The sequence below is a fragment of the Sciurus carolinensis genome, chromosome 12 (assembly GCF_902686445.1).
Source record: "Sciurus carolinensis chromosome 12, mSciCar1.2, whole genome shotgun sequence".
Taxonomy (NCBI): domain Eukaryota; kingdom Metazoa; phylum Chordata; class Mammalia; order Rodentia; family Sciuridae; genus Sciurus; species Sciurus carolinensis.
In genome coordinates this window covers 74,702,615-74,717,862 of record NC_062224.1, presented here as the reverse complement: position 1 = coordinate 74,717,862, position 15,248 = coordinate 74,702,615, and the positions used below count along the sequence as shown (strand labels likewise).

The window sequence follows — 15,248 nt, the reverse complement described above, 5'->3', positions numbered from 1 at the left end:
GCGAGGCACTAAGCAACTCAGTAAGACCCTCTCTCTAAATAAAATATAAAATAGGGCTGGGGATGTGGCTCAGTGGTCAAGTGTCCTTGAGTTTAATCCCTGGTACTCCCTCCCTCAAAAAAAAAAAAAAAAAATATATATATATATAATTATTCTAACAATGACAAGACAACTGACTAAATAGTTACTGAGAATTTCCCATGTGCCAAATTAGGCACTTCACATACATTTTTTCTCTGAATGCTCACAAAGGGATTAGCTCTTTTAGCTTCATTTCAGATGAGGAAACTGAGGCTTAGAAAGCTAACAAACATGCCTGAGGTGGGTTGTAGGCAGCACAATCAGGATGTGGGCACAGCACTGCTTGGCAACTCTGCTGAGAAATTTCTGACTGCAGACCACAGCGCACGCAGGACACAACATGGTGGGGCAGGGAGGGGACATGCAGGGAGAGATGAGAGAGGACGGCTGCAGGCAGAAGTCTGGGAACATTCACAACTCAGACATACACTCTGACAACAACCAGCTTTTGCCACATCATCTTGGGCACTGTCCAACAGGGCTGTGTGGGATGGTGAGAATGTTCATATCTGAGGTTTCCAACACAGTTAGCCACTAGACACATGTGGTCCCGAGAGCTTAGAATACAGCCAATGCAACCAAGGAGCTGATTTTTAACTTCATTTAACTTTAAATTTGAATATAAATTCCACCTGGAGCTAGCAGTTACCATCCAGAAGACAGCAATTTTAGAACCAAAAATAATAATGTCAATATCTGTCTATCCGCTGGTGAGGTTTGTGAAGTCTAGTCTGTTTAAGTAGATAGTCTGCTCAGAGCCCAGGAAAGACTGAATCTCCTGAAAGAAGTGTGGTACACAAAACAGCAAAACTTAACCTTCTGACTGCTTCTGAGCACCTGTCAAAGCATTTTATAGACTGATCAATATCATGCTGGCAATCATGTTTGTAAACTGTGTGGACCCTAAACCTGGTCTCTTCCTTTGGATAACTTTGTGATTAAGTCTTTTAATAAGACTGGGGTGAAAAAATTGAGGAAAATGATCACCCCTCCAAGATCGACTACTTTGGACATAAAACTGCCAGTGTCTAAAATTCTAAGGTCTGAGTCACACCAAGCATGACGATAAATAGCCCGATGGTTAAGGTGAGCTTCTGCAATATCAGAGGTACAATCAAGCATGCTGACATTAAATGCTATAAAGAACTTCTCTGCTAAGTAAATGTTGATTTGTTTGAATGGAGGTTGATGGAATGGGCAGAATTATTAAGGCATTACAAACAGCAGGCACAAAGACAATACTGCTATTTTCTTAGAGGGAAAAAGGATAGAATTATTCTTGAAAAGATAGAGATTTGCAGTATTTTCCCAACCTCTGATAACAAGGTATGTTTTGGACCAATGCAGTTATCTCATATGCTAAGATGGATAATAACAGCAGCCTTACTTACCCTTGTCACTCAAAACTCAAAACCCATCTCACCTCTGGCCTCAGCTGCAGGAAGATGGCAGCAACCTTGGCTCTGATGGTCCCCTTCAGGTGACTGTTGTCTCTGCATGCAGTGGCAGCAGTCTGTGAGCTTTGGGGCCTGGAGTGGCCTCTCTTTGCTCTGCTTCTCAAAGGTTCAGTTCATGTGACACTTCATTTCCACAAGAATATGCTCTTAACACATCCCAGATTTCACCACCTTGGCTGGGAATTGTTCTGCCAGACCCAGGTGAGGAAACCAGACACCAGGCATAGGTTAGGGGGAAGGTGAACAAGCTGATCGCCCTACGCCAGCACAGCTGGTTCTTTGCCATCGTGTACTTTACCAGCCACGAAGGTGGCTTTAGAAGATCTGATTTTAATTGAAAACTGACATTCTGTGTGGACAGAGGATTTGACTGGAGAAGGTTCCTGTGGATGGGGTTGAAAACTTCCTGCTACAACTTCACGCTAGTTGGCAAGCCACTCCTTGGAAAGGACTGTTCGAGTTAAAGCCATAGACAGACAAAGACAGAATCATGGTTGAAAGTCAATGAGAAGTTTAAGACAACGAAAAACTTTAGGGAGTAAAGAATTACTGGGACCCCAGAGACCATCCACTGGACAAATGCCACAGAGGCTGCTTCATGTTTGTTGTGACTGAGTCAATATATATAGAAGTATAAAAAATAAATTCATTCTCCAAAAAACAAAAAAATTTAAAACCTTAAAACTGCTGTCCCCAGACTCTGCACCTTCTCCTCTATGTCATAGCTGATAAGACTCCAAATTTTGCCTTTTTTACTTCCAAAATATCTTTTGGTTTGTTCTCTTGTTTTTATCTCACAGCTAGCCACCTAAATTATATCTCTTGTCCAGACCACCACAAAAGATTCCCAGCTAACTTCCTCCCAAAAATGGTATCATTGCTTAAGCCAGCAGTTTTCAAAGGGTAGAGTCTGCGACGCATTGGAAAAAGCTCAGGCATTTCGACTTCTCAGAAGTTTTCAGTCTCATACACCAGGATTCCCCCCAAACACCACCACGCTGCGGTCACAGTCTGCTTGATTTTTTCCCAAATACTCCAGGCACCCTACCTCTTCTCTCCTCTCTGTCTAGATCATTCCATGCTCCTTCCTTCTTTCCCTCTTACAATCCTGCTATCCTTTAAGATACCGCCTACACTCCACTGGTCTCTAAGCCTTTTCTAGTTTCCCAAGCATACTGTCCTCTCCCCACATAAAATGCCAACTGCACTTTATTACACTTGGCTTCAAGGTCTGATTTTGCAAACTTCCTATTTACCCAACCACACTGTAGCTTCCCTGAGAACATGTACCATTTCTTGTATAATTTCATGCCCAGGGTGTTGGTTACCCAGGTCAGTGTTTTGGGCCAAACAATTGATCAAAAAAAAATAAGTGGTGAATGATCATGATTTCTAAAATCAGAGCCAGCATGTTGGGCTGGTTAAAGCTCTTCCCTTAAATGGCTTCACAGATGTTTTTATCCTCTCTCACTAAAATTCCTCACATTTACCCCAAAGCCAACCAACCAAGCAACAAACAAAAATTCCCTGGAGGTTAAAACCCAGTCTCAGTCTTACTTCAGCCTAGGAATGAACATTTTACTTCATTGATTCATTCCACAAACTTTCAGGAGCATGACCCATGTGCCAGAAACAGTAGATGAACTAGACAAAGGATCACAGGGTTGGTATCTGAGCTGACAAATACAGAGTGAACAATTTCAAAACCTGAAGGAGGGGTGAAGCTCACACACAGGTGATTTAACAGGAAGTGGCTGGTGATGAGGCTGGATCAATAGCAAGCGATGAAGGAATAGGAAGTCCTCTCCAAAGTGGTAGTGTCTGAACTGGGATCTCGGTGACATAAAGATCAGGAATAGAGCATTTCCAAGTAGAGGAAATGCAGGTACAAAGGCTCTGGCATGGGAACAAGTTCAGTATGTTCAGAAAGAAAGAGAGCCAGCTTGCTGGAGGGTAGTGAGTGAATAAGGAGGGCTTGACAAAGAAGCACCTTGGGAAAAAAAGCTATTGACAAAAATCCTATATATTTATGAGGTACAGTGTGATTTTTTTTTCCTTAAGTAATAGAGATTGAACCCAGGGGTGCCCTACCACTGAGCTGCACCCCAGCCCTTCTGTTTTTGAGACAGGGTCTTGCTAAGTTACCTAGGTTGGCCTCGAACTTGCAATCCTCCCCCCTTAGCCTCCACAGTAGCTGGGATTATAGGAGTGAGTCCACCGTGAGTCCACCGTGATCAGCTACGAGGTGATATTTTGATCATTTATACCTGGTCGGAACAAGCCAATCAGGCTAATTAACATATCTCTCACCCCACCCAATTATCATTTCTTTGTGATGAGACCAGTTAAAATCTACTCCTTCGGTGATTTTGAAATATACATAATCATCGAGTGTAGTCACCATGCTGTGCAATAGATGACAAGAACTTATCACTCCTGTCTAAACGAAACTCTTTTCATCAACATTTTCCCTTTCCCTTCCTGCCCCTTCACCTCCAGTAACCACCAGTCTACTCTTTACCTTTATGAGTTTGAATTTTTAGATTCCACACAGAAATGAGACCTTGCAGTATTTATATTTCTGTGCCTGGTTTATTTCACCTAGCATCATATCCTCTAGACTTATCCACATTATTACAAATGACAGAATTTTGTTCTTTTTAAGGCTGTATAGTATTCCACTGTGTATACAGACCCTGCTTTTTAAATCAATTCCTCCATTGTTGGGAACTTGGGCTGTTTCCATATCTTGGTTATTGTGGATGATGCCACAGTGGTGATGGGAGTGCAGAGATCTCCTCCACGTACTGAGTTCAGTTCTTCTGAATACGTAATCAAAAGTGGGATTGCTGGGTCACATGATAATTCTATTTTAGTTTTTCTGAGGAACTTCCACACTGCATTCCCTATGGTGATACTAATATACATCACCACCAACTGTGTACAAGGCTTCTCTTTTCTCCACATCTTCACCAACACTTGTTATCTTTCTTCTTTTTGACGACAGTGATCCTAAGAGGTGTTAGCTGATGTGTCTCTGTGGTTTAGTCTGCATCTTCTGGATTTGTATGTCTTCTTTTAAGAAATGTCCATTCAGGTCTGTTGCCCATTTTTTAATGGGGTTTCCTTGCTACTGAGTAGTTGGGAGTTTCTTGTGTATTTTAAATCTGAGTCCCTTATCTGATGTATGATTCTTAAACACTCTGTCCCAATGTGTGAGCTGCCCCTTTACTCTGCTAATTATTTCCTTTGCGGCAGCAAAAGCTTCCTAGTTGATGCAATCCATTGTTTATTTTTGCTTTCGCTGCCTCTAATATTTGGGGTCGTATGCAAGAAATTGTTGCCCAGACCAATGTCCTGTAGCTTTTCCTCTGTTTTCTTCTAGCAGTTTTACAGTTTCTCATCTTACACCAAGTCTTTCATCCATCTGGAGCTGACTCTTGTGTAAGGGGTGAGATAAGGGCCCAGTTTCATTCCCTTCCATGTGGACTGCCAACTTTCTCAACACCACTGACGGAAGAAATTGTCCTTACCCCATTGTGAGTCCTGGCCCCCTTTGTCAAGAATCAGTTAAGGGCTGGGGTTGTGGCTCAGTGGTAGAGCACTTGCCTAGCATGTGTGAGGCACTGGGTTCGATCCTCAGCACCACATAAAAAAATAAATAAAATCAAGATAATGTGTCTATCTACAGCTAAAAATATTTTTTAAAAAAATCAACTGATCACAGACGTGTGGATTTATTCCTGGGCGCTCTAATCTATTCCAATGGTCAATGTGTCTGTTTTTCTGCCAGAACCATGCTGCTTTAATTACTATAGCTTGGTAATACGGTTTGAAGTCAGGTAGCTTGATGCCTCCGAGTTTGTTCGTTTTGCTCAAGATTGCTTTGGCTAGCGGGGTCTTTTGTGTAGTTCCATATGAATTGTAGGATCATTTTCTATTTCTATTAAGAATGACATTGGAGCCAGGCATAGTGGCATGTGCCTATAATCCCAGTGGTTGGGGAGGCTGAGGCAGGAGGATTGCCAGTTCAAAGCCAGCCTCAACAAAAGCGAGGTGCTAAGTGAGACCCTGTCTCTAAATAAAATACAAAATAGGGCTGGGGATGTGTCTTAATAGTCAAGTGCCCTTGAGTTCAATTCCTGGTACCCACCCCTCCGCAAAAAAAGAATGACATTGGAATTTTGATAAGGATTGCATTAAATCTGTAGATTGCTTTGGGTAACATGAACATTTAAACAGCATTGATTCTCCCGCTCCATGAACACAGGATAGTATTTCCTTTGTTACTTTTAATTTCTTTCATTAATGTTCTAGAGTTTCCAGTATATAAATCTTTCAGTTTCTCTGGTAAATGAATTTCTAGGTTTGTCTGTCTGCTGGTTTTTTGCTACTCTAGCTGTGACTGGTTTGTGCCACTCTCACCGTTTCTATTCAGCACAGTCCTGGAAGCCCCAACAAGAATAATTAATCAAGAAAATAAATAAACAGATACGTCCAAATAGGAAAGAAGTAAAATTGTCTCTATTTGGTGACTACATAATTTATATGCAAACACCTTAAATATTCCACCAAAAATCTATTAGAATTGATACACAAATTCAGTAAAATTGCAGGTTATAGTATCAACACACAAAAATCAGTAATATTTCTATACGGCAACCAGGAACTATCTGAAAAAGAAATAAGGGAGTGTCTTGAGGCAAGAAAGGATGTCTTTTATGTCTCAATGTGTTTTATAGACCTTGTCCCTATTTTATAAATGCATAGGTTTTCCTTCCTCAAAAACATGTGTAGGCATAATTCTCTAAGGAAATAATCATCTTTTCAAAGGAAAGAATTTTACCCCAAGAATTTCTACCCAAAGAAGATAGAAAATTAACCAAGAAAAAAAAAAAAAATGCACTTACCATAGGAAATAGCACATACTCTCGGAGGAAATCCTGAGAATCAAACTGATTATAATCTCCAAAATCAGCTGAGAAGAAGATGGGGGAGAGAATAGTAGTTATTATGTGAAATTAAAGATGGAATAGGGCAAACTGCCATATTTATTCTTCCTACTTTACCTTTTCTCTGCACTACTATTAAATAAAAACAGTGCCAGGAGGTACTCCATATAGTTACTACTTTTACCTAGCAACTCTAAGTATCAGCACATGAAGACAATCACACAATGAAAAAAGGGGAAATTTGAAAGCCAGTCCTAAAAGTTATTTAAAGATGTAAAAAATAAACCTATATTTATCTGTTTGTTAAATGTGCCTCAGTTCATATCTTTAGGCTATCTGCCAAGGGGACTTTTTAACTCAAGGTTAATTTGGAGAACCACAGAGCCACATGTATCTTCATCTGTTCATGTATTTGCAGCTGGAAATTCCCTCTGTAAATCACCCTTGGCAAGCGACCTCAAAAATCTTTACACCTCCTAAACAACTTCGCATGTTGCAAGATGCCAGAAATTCTGTTCTGTCCTGTTTCCATCTCTCAGTGGTATGTTGGAGCACATGTAAAACGAACATGCACAGCCTGTGCCATTAACATATGAGCGTCTGGCTCCTTATCTCAGTCACTTTCACAAAAACCAAACCTGCGTGAACACTTGATTTCATGTAAAAGATTTAGCCTCCAATAGACATGGATTCAGATATACTCAAGATTATATTTAACAACAGATGCAGAATAAAAGGATACACCTTTGTTCCCCACTTATATTTTTGTTGATGCAGCTTTCTAATAAGCCAGTAAGAATCCCCAGGATCTGCTCGCTCCGCCACCTATGAAGGGTGTCTGCTCCATTATTGCCATGTCGCTTCTGCTGCTCCTTCTACCGTAACTGGCCATTCTTTCTTCCCCGTCCAGGTTTTAAGTAGACAGGTGTAATACAACGTATTTTGGGCATTTGCATCCAAAGAGTAATAACAGAAGCTAGCTCTGTAGGAAATGCATGTCTGACAGAAATGGCTACGCCACTGATAACCCAGAATGAAAGAGGTCAGGGAAAGGCCACTTCTCCCGACGACGTTTAGAAACCAAAAGGTTCAACTTCAGTTCAAAGTTTGGGAAGTGCAGTTCATGGCTTCTAAATCAACAGTCCACAAAGTGAGAACTCAGCTGCTGGCAGGGTTATACTTGGACACCAGCTGATTTTTAGGGAAAAGGAGGAGTGAAAGGGAAATTAGTTCCCTTTTCAAAATTCTATTTACTACCTTCTTATTTTCAATATGACTAAAGAAAAGAAGCCACAAGAAAATAAGCCACCACTAAATAGATAATATAACAAAATGTATTTTAAAAGAACCTACACATAACGATGTAGAGAAGTAAAAAAAAAAAAAAAAAAATAGCTGTCTAATAACTCTCAATAAGACAGGTTGAAGATAAACTTATTCCAAGAGAAGTTTGTTGTTTCACATTACCAACACGGACTTTAAGTTTCTCTTTCTAGCTGTATTAGAATAAATCATACCACAAGGGTTAAGGTATAACACTGGAAGTTGCTATGACAGTAACACATTCCTTTAAGTCACAGAATACAATCACATTGTGCAGCGGAATGTCCCATCAACTCTAAACTACAGCTTTAAAGCTGCTATTTCTTGGAATAAATCTACAATTAAATAAGCAAGAGCAGTTTGCAAACGGAGTTGAGAAAGCCACCGTCCTGCCACCAAAAATCACTAGTTTTTCTTCTTATTAATGGAAGAGCTCTCAAAATGAGAAGGGATCATTGAGGTCAATGGATCTTTTCACCCTGAGAGGACATCAACACCATAAATCAAACAGAAAATGGAATTTCACATGCCGATGGTGACTACATCTTACCTTGCACAGCTAAGCCAGCCAGTCGAATCACCTGTTCCAAGGTACACCGCAACCTCCCTTCAAGCACGTCTTTTTTGACTTGCAGGTAATACTGATATCTGTTCATGGGAAGAGAGGAACACACAACCTCAAAAAAACATACTTGGAATCTATTCCCACAAGAGACGTCCCTGGATGCAAACCCTTGTGTACACAGCAGGATACGCAGGTGATGTTGACAAAAGTCATCTCTACAAAAGATGGAAAGTGACCTCTGCCTGTGTTTGTCTTTGTTTGATGTAGCAGGTGCCACATCCCATTTACTTAGAGATTGAGAACATTTCTCATCAAATCACTTGCTTTTAGGTCAACAGGATGAACTACTGATAAGGACCAGTTCTTCATAATAGAGACCAAGAATGAAAAAGCTCTCTACACCTGGACACATACGACAATGTGACTGTAGAAGCTACACTCGACACACTCAGTAGTACACACTGCTAAAAAATTCTGGAAACGTATCTTTTTTGGGGGCACAGTATTAGGGAGGATTAAACCCAAGGGCACTCTACAACTGAGCTACAGCCCCAACCTTTTTTTTTTTCATTTTGATATGGGGTCTTGCTAAGTTGCTCTGGCTGGTCTCCAATCACCTTTTAAATACAAAAGTTTGGTAGGACAGATCACAAATATGTCATATAATTTGTATTTCTGCTAAAAGATGGGATGAAGTTTTTCAGCCACACATTTCACCTCCCATGTCGGTGACTCATAAAAATCAATTTGAATGCAATTTTCCAACTTGAACTACATTCTCAAAACAGCAAAATACGGGTTGAAGGTGCCCATGCACAACACCAACCTCAGACCAGAAGCTGAAACAGTGTATTATTTTCTTACCAATAAAATCACACATTTAGAAATCTCCTCACTCCTGAAGTTCATGTCTTGGGACACAACTTTCTCTGACCATCCTCCTACAGCAGAGTCACCTCTCCACATCACACTTTTCTGGCATACCTTCCTGGCAAACACTGACAAACCTTTTGTTCCTAGTAACTGTAACTCTCTATTTCAAATTAACTGTGACATCCCAATCCAGAGAACCCAGAGATGACCCAAAGCCCAACTTTCCCAGAGACAGGCAATCACTGCTAAGAGCTAATTATGGCTGGTTCTACTTACAACATCACAAGAATTGTGACATATCAGACTGATGGCAGACTGGGGGAAGGCCTGGGCTCTCCACACACCCCAGCCCAGCCCTCTCTTCTTCTTTGCTCTCGGGTCCATTGTCCAGAGCAAAGGCAACCATGTCAATCTTTGTGGGAAAAATCTAACCTAGACTCAAATCAGAAGGGCAAACATTGAGATTTATTTAAAAACCCTTCTTAATCAAACTTAATATAGAATAGAAAAATAATCTTTTCCCCTACCCTCATCAAGTCTTTTACCTGATAAATTCATAATCATTTTATAGATTTTGCTATCCAATCAATAACTTTACATCCTGCTGACATCTTTTGACCATGAAATGAATGTATATAATGAACGTCTCCACTGGTTTTTAGAGACCAATTCCTCATAGATGCAGAAAACCATCTCGCCCACTTGTGGTGAGCTGTGGTCACTCACCACTCTTGAGTTCAGTGGATCTGGCTCTGCCCTGACCTTGTCATCACAGCCTTAGAATCCATGACTCTAACCAGTTAAGCCCCAGCAAACAGAAAGAGAGCTTATGTGTAAGAACTTCTTATCAAAACTCTTTTGCTGATAATTGTTTCTGAATGTGCACAAACTAATAAAGAGGACTCGTCATGTGGGACCGTTTTTAAAACTCTGGAAAAATCAAAGGCACTTGGTGTCGTATATGTGTGAAAGAGACAGAGGATTTGTAAAGGGAGTTTTTGGTAATATTATATGATGGCAGGAAAAGCAAAGTCATGACCTGCCTTCTTCATTCTTCATAGGAGAGAATCAGAATAAATATTTGAGAGCAATACCCGTATATGAATTTAAAGAAACAATACAGAAGTGAATCACAATACTCCACACTAAGGTTTTCTGAATTGCTACAGTAATATATGCTATATAAACATCTCCAGCTTCCTTTATTCCCCATTTAGAATCAGGACCCCGGCTCAGGCATAGTTTCAAGTACAGTTGAACCCAAAGTGAATTTACATTACAGCCTTATTTAAAAGAAATAAAAGATTCATGCAATAAGGCTAATTAATCATAGTATTAGTTCATCTCCTGGGATGCAGCTCAGCAAAAGCAGAAATGGGAGGGAGAACAGGGGTTCTGGAAGGTTGCTTCTCATATCAAGCACCTGTTTCTTGTTTGTGTTTTGCACCATCCCTTTCAGGTTTTTCTTCAGCACATTTTGTCTTCTTATTCACCATCCCCAACCTGGCTCCTACCTTTCCTCTGACACCCTTCTTGGGTCTCTGGGCCAGTTCTCAAGGGAATGATAAAAGGTCCACTCATTCATGCAAGGTAACCTTCTCTTTAAGAGACTCTGGGAACTGCCCGGGAGCCTTTTATAGAAGATCTTTCATGTTTATAACTTAGTTCTTAGATAGGAGAAACTTAAGCAAGTAAGAGGGTCCCTAAGTTATCAAAACCTCTTTTAAGTGCCAAGAGTTCATTGTGAAAGCAGACCCATCTTTGAAGACGAGCCACTTAGAATCTGAAGACCCTTCTTTCAAAACTGGAGGAACAAGAACAAAAGAGTGACAAGGAAGAGTGTTAACTTCATCCTATTTCCAGATTATCCTGCTCCACCTTTCTTCAGTGAAGTTAAAGGATACAGAAAAGCAAACAAGGAAACCATACACCCGCACGCACACGCACACAAAGCAGAGTCTCAGGATAGGAAGGAATGGGAAAGTCTACTAAAGAAACAACAGTGGGATTCTCAAAACAAATGAAACTAGAAAGCAAAATCCCAAGGTAGGAAAGGATGACAAAAGTTCACCTGTTCCCACTAATCATACCCTGTTCTCTTCCATGTGCTATCTATCCCTTCCCTCCTTGAGTGGTTTCCACTTATTTTCTGCTCTTCCAGCCCAGGAGACAGATGGACAGTAACATGTACTTACTAAGCACTTCCTGTGCTGAGATCTTCAAGATACTGCGCTCACTCTGGAGAGAGCTAAGGTGGGACGCACTGGCATCTCTGACCACTGTCGCCATGTTTCTCTAGTGCACTACCTAAAGGTTCAATTTAAGAACCAAGAAGTAAAACATTTGAGAAGTTGTTATCCTGGCATCATCTGCCATAGTTGGAGCCTTTTTTTTTACATGTTACCTGGGAGGCAAAAGTGATCCCCAAAGATGTATATTTATATATATTGGTTGGTGGTCTAAAGGATTAGACCCAAGGGTCCCAAAGGATTAGACCACCAACCAATTAATAATCCACAGGATCTAGTAAAACAACCATTTCAATTTTTCTTAGCCTCCTGCTCCCAACTCTCACCCACAACACATGAGCGAGTTCTATTACAGATCCATCCTATCTAAGGATACAGTGAATCAGGATCCCTAGCAAAGAGAGCTAGAACATTTTGGTCACGTAGGTTGGATGTAGGCTTGTGCTGAGATATAAAGCCTTGGAGTTGAAGAAAGCCGTGGTGTCTCCTGGAAGCTATCCAGCCAAGAGAATCTGCAGAGCAGTAATGATATGGTGCCATTACCACATAAGACTGCGGTTATTGCTGCGTAAGACTGCAGAAATGAGAAAGAGATTTGGACCACGAGGGAAACTGCTTGGTTGGTATACTTCTATGCAGAACGTGCTTTTGCGAAATATAAAAATTTTATCCCATATGAAGAATGGAGAGTATGAGCTGAAATTTTATATTTAGAATGCTTGGGTTCTGCTTATTTTTGATTAGAGATTCAATTACAACAGCAGTAAAATGCAACAGTGAATCCTATTTTGGAAACATGCAATTTCATGGAAGTACACCCCACCCTGTCACAGCTCTGGGTGGAGGGAAGGAAAAGGGGGGGAAAAATAACAATCCTCATGCCAGGAAAGTAAGTGTTTGCCAACTTTCCAAAGAGATCCTCTTTGAAAATCTAAGTTCACAAGGAAAGCTTTTTAATATTTTTCATATTTAAAGACCTAGAAATAGTCCATCTGACCATTCAGGCCCAATGATTAGTTTTAAGTTAGGACTCTGCTTTCCCTGCTAGATTTGGTGAACAAAATTATGCTTGTTGAATAAAAGGGGGGAAAAAATTCTCATTTCAAATATTTTTTTGTTTTGCTTTTAATCTAAAGATTCATTGGTTGATTAAATGCGGGTTTTTCTGGGTAAAGGAGAAAAGGGTTCCTGATAATCAGTGTTACTAACATTAACTGAAAGATGCTATGAACTAGCCTCTGGATGCTGCATCTATCTGGAATCTTCGTATCCTAAGGTAAGAAAAATAAGCTACTTCCAAGTTCCTTCTTCCTCTAAAAATTTGAAAAGAAAAAAAAATTAAATTCCATATTGGGTCAAATTAATAGAGCATTCAGTACTTCTGTCAGAGATATCAAAGAACTCTTTCAAAATTACACCCCACAGCATTATTGTCAACATTTTGGAGATGTATCACTAAGATCTTTAATCTCTCCTTTTAATTCATGTATGAAGAATTAATCTAAGCACTGACACAACTGTGTTTTACCTGCGGGTCTATTCGTTCTTCTCAGATTGAGAAATCCCTAGTGGGATCCCTGCAAAGTAGGGACTGCACTACCATAGAACCACAAATAAGGCACTCGGGACTCAGAGGCTGAGTGTGTGATGCTTTGAAAATATGCCTCCCACTCCTCCCACAAGTGAAAGCTTCATTCCAAGTCCAGGTCAGCAGAAGTGTCCCAACCAGGGAAGAGCCACGTAAAATAGCAAAGCCTTAGGATCTGATTTTGGTCCTACTTCCACCTAAGGATGCAACATCCTCAAATGGTAGAGACAGGAGGGATAGTGGACAGCCAGCACTGCTCCAGACATTTGCTCGGAGGATCCCCTCCAACAGGGTCATCCATGCTGACCTCGTTTTCATTGTGAACAGCTCTGTGGCCAACAAAAGGGAAATGGAAGTGCTGTGACCCCCAACAGAAGCCCTCAGAGCCAGTGCCTGGGTCCCATCTCTGTTTCCCTTTGTCCTGAGACATACAGTGTCCAGCAAGGACTGCTGCTGGGTTAGCCTGTGCCCTGGGCAAAGACAGCAGAGACCAAAGCTTGAGCCCAGGTGGACAGGTGAGATGCACGAGAAATACCAATCAGCCTTTGTTTGTGAAAGCCACAGAGATAGAGGGCCATATATGCTGCAGGACGGTTGAGGCAAAGCTATCTAATAAAGGAAGGATTTTTATAAAAACGAAAACCAGACCTTTCATGTCTAGAATAAGAAACTGTCTCGAAAGAGAATGACTTGCTCAAGGTAACACTGCTTCCTAAAGGCAAGGCCAGGTCGGACCACAGCCAGGCCAACCACAGAGGCGATGAGGGAAGAACCTGATCCCCAGTCTTTCTGGGCAAGCCCTGGATTCTACTGAAGTCTAAAAATAAAAATGAAAATAAAAACACCACCACCTGTGATGTTTACAGTCCCATGCTTCTGAGGAAGGGCTTTGATAACCAAGCCCTCCCCTACCCTCAATTAGACTGTCTGGGCCACAGCACATGAGGCAACTACTGCAAAGAGAAACTTTTCTATAAAATCCTATTATAGGGCATGTTTCCAACAGTGGCCCACGAACTCTTCAGATCTGGGTTTTCTCCTGGCAGTGGCCTCTGGAATATTTCACTTTCTACCTGCAGAGGTAGAAGGGACCTTCAAAAGCCTGAACAAAGCAGTCCACCCACTTGTTGAAGACTTTGTAAGAAGCACTAAAGGATTCAAGTAAAATCTAAAAGCAGGGTCTTGGTTTATAGGTTCCTACCTCAGATGAGGGACTACATCCAGCAGCAGGTGGAAAATGTGCCCTTAACCATATGTATTCCTAATGCATATTATTTTATTTTATTTTGTTTTGTTTTATTTTTTACAGACTGCATTTTGATTCATTGTACACAAGTGGGGTACATCATTTTGTTTCTATGGTTGTATACGATGTAGATTCATACCATTTGTGTAATCACACATTACATAAGGTGATAGAGTTCATCATCAGGACCACACAAGTGCTTCCTGATGCTGGCACTGAGTAGCATCCATCTTCAGGATCATTACAAGAGCAATCCTATTCATTTCTATGACTACCCTAATAACGCCTGATGGAGTTGTATGAACAGTATTTGTGTCCCATGTGTTACTCCTTCTGTCTCCTGTTCTTCCACAGTTTAAAACAGGTTAAGTGAAGCCATGGTGCACACCTGTAATCCCAGTCACTTGGGAGACTGAGACAAGAGGACCGCAAATTCAAGGCCAGACCCAGCAAATTAATGAGACCCTCAGCAATTTAGTGAGACCTTGTCTCAAAATAAAAACTAAAAAGGACTGGGGATATATGCAGGTCAGTGGTAAAGCGCCCTTGGGTTAAATCCCCAGAACCAAAAACAAAACAGCTTAGCGAAAGCTCTATCAGCTGTGCCTATTAACCTGCAGCATCTCTAGTATCATCACATGGTTCCTGTCTGCCCTTCTCTCCTCTACAAATCAAATGCAGTCAAGCCAACTTCTCTCTTCCCACCAGTAGGGTCAGTAAGGATGTGGGACTTCAGATAGGCAGGACTACCCTTCCATTTCTGTCTTTAAGCTTTTCCATGAAACTCGTGGGGCTGGAGGACCAGAGGAAGAAAGACAGATTATTTTGTCATTATTATTAAAAGCAATTTCCTTTGCAACTAGCAATATCAGAAAATTATTACTAAAATATACTGGAACCCAATTCTCTCAGGA

The 15,248-nt window shown here is 40.9% G+C and overlaps 1 protein-coding gene across 1 annotated transcript in view; it reads right to left on the bottom strand.

Moving 5' to 3' along the window:
* Positions 1-15,248, bottom strand: part of Ptpn14 (protein tyrosine phosphatase non-receptor type 14) — a 170,851-nt gene that overhangs the window by 44,703 nt on the left and 110,900 nt on the right. The window contains exons 4-5 of the mRNA XM_047521103.1: positions 8,364-8,461; positions 6,449-6,516 (exon numbers count right to left, since the gene is read on the bottom strand). Coding sequence (XP_047377059.1) covers positions 6,449-6,516; positions 8,364-8,461 — 166 coding nt within the window. The remainder of the gene's footprint in view (positions 1-6,448; positions 6,517-8,363; positions 8,462-15,248) is intronic.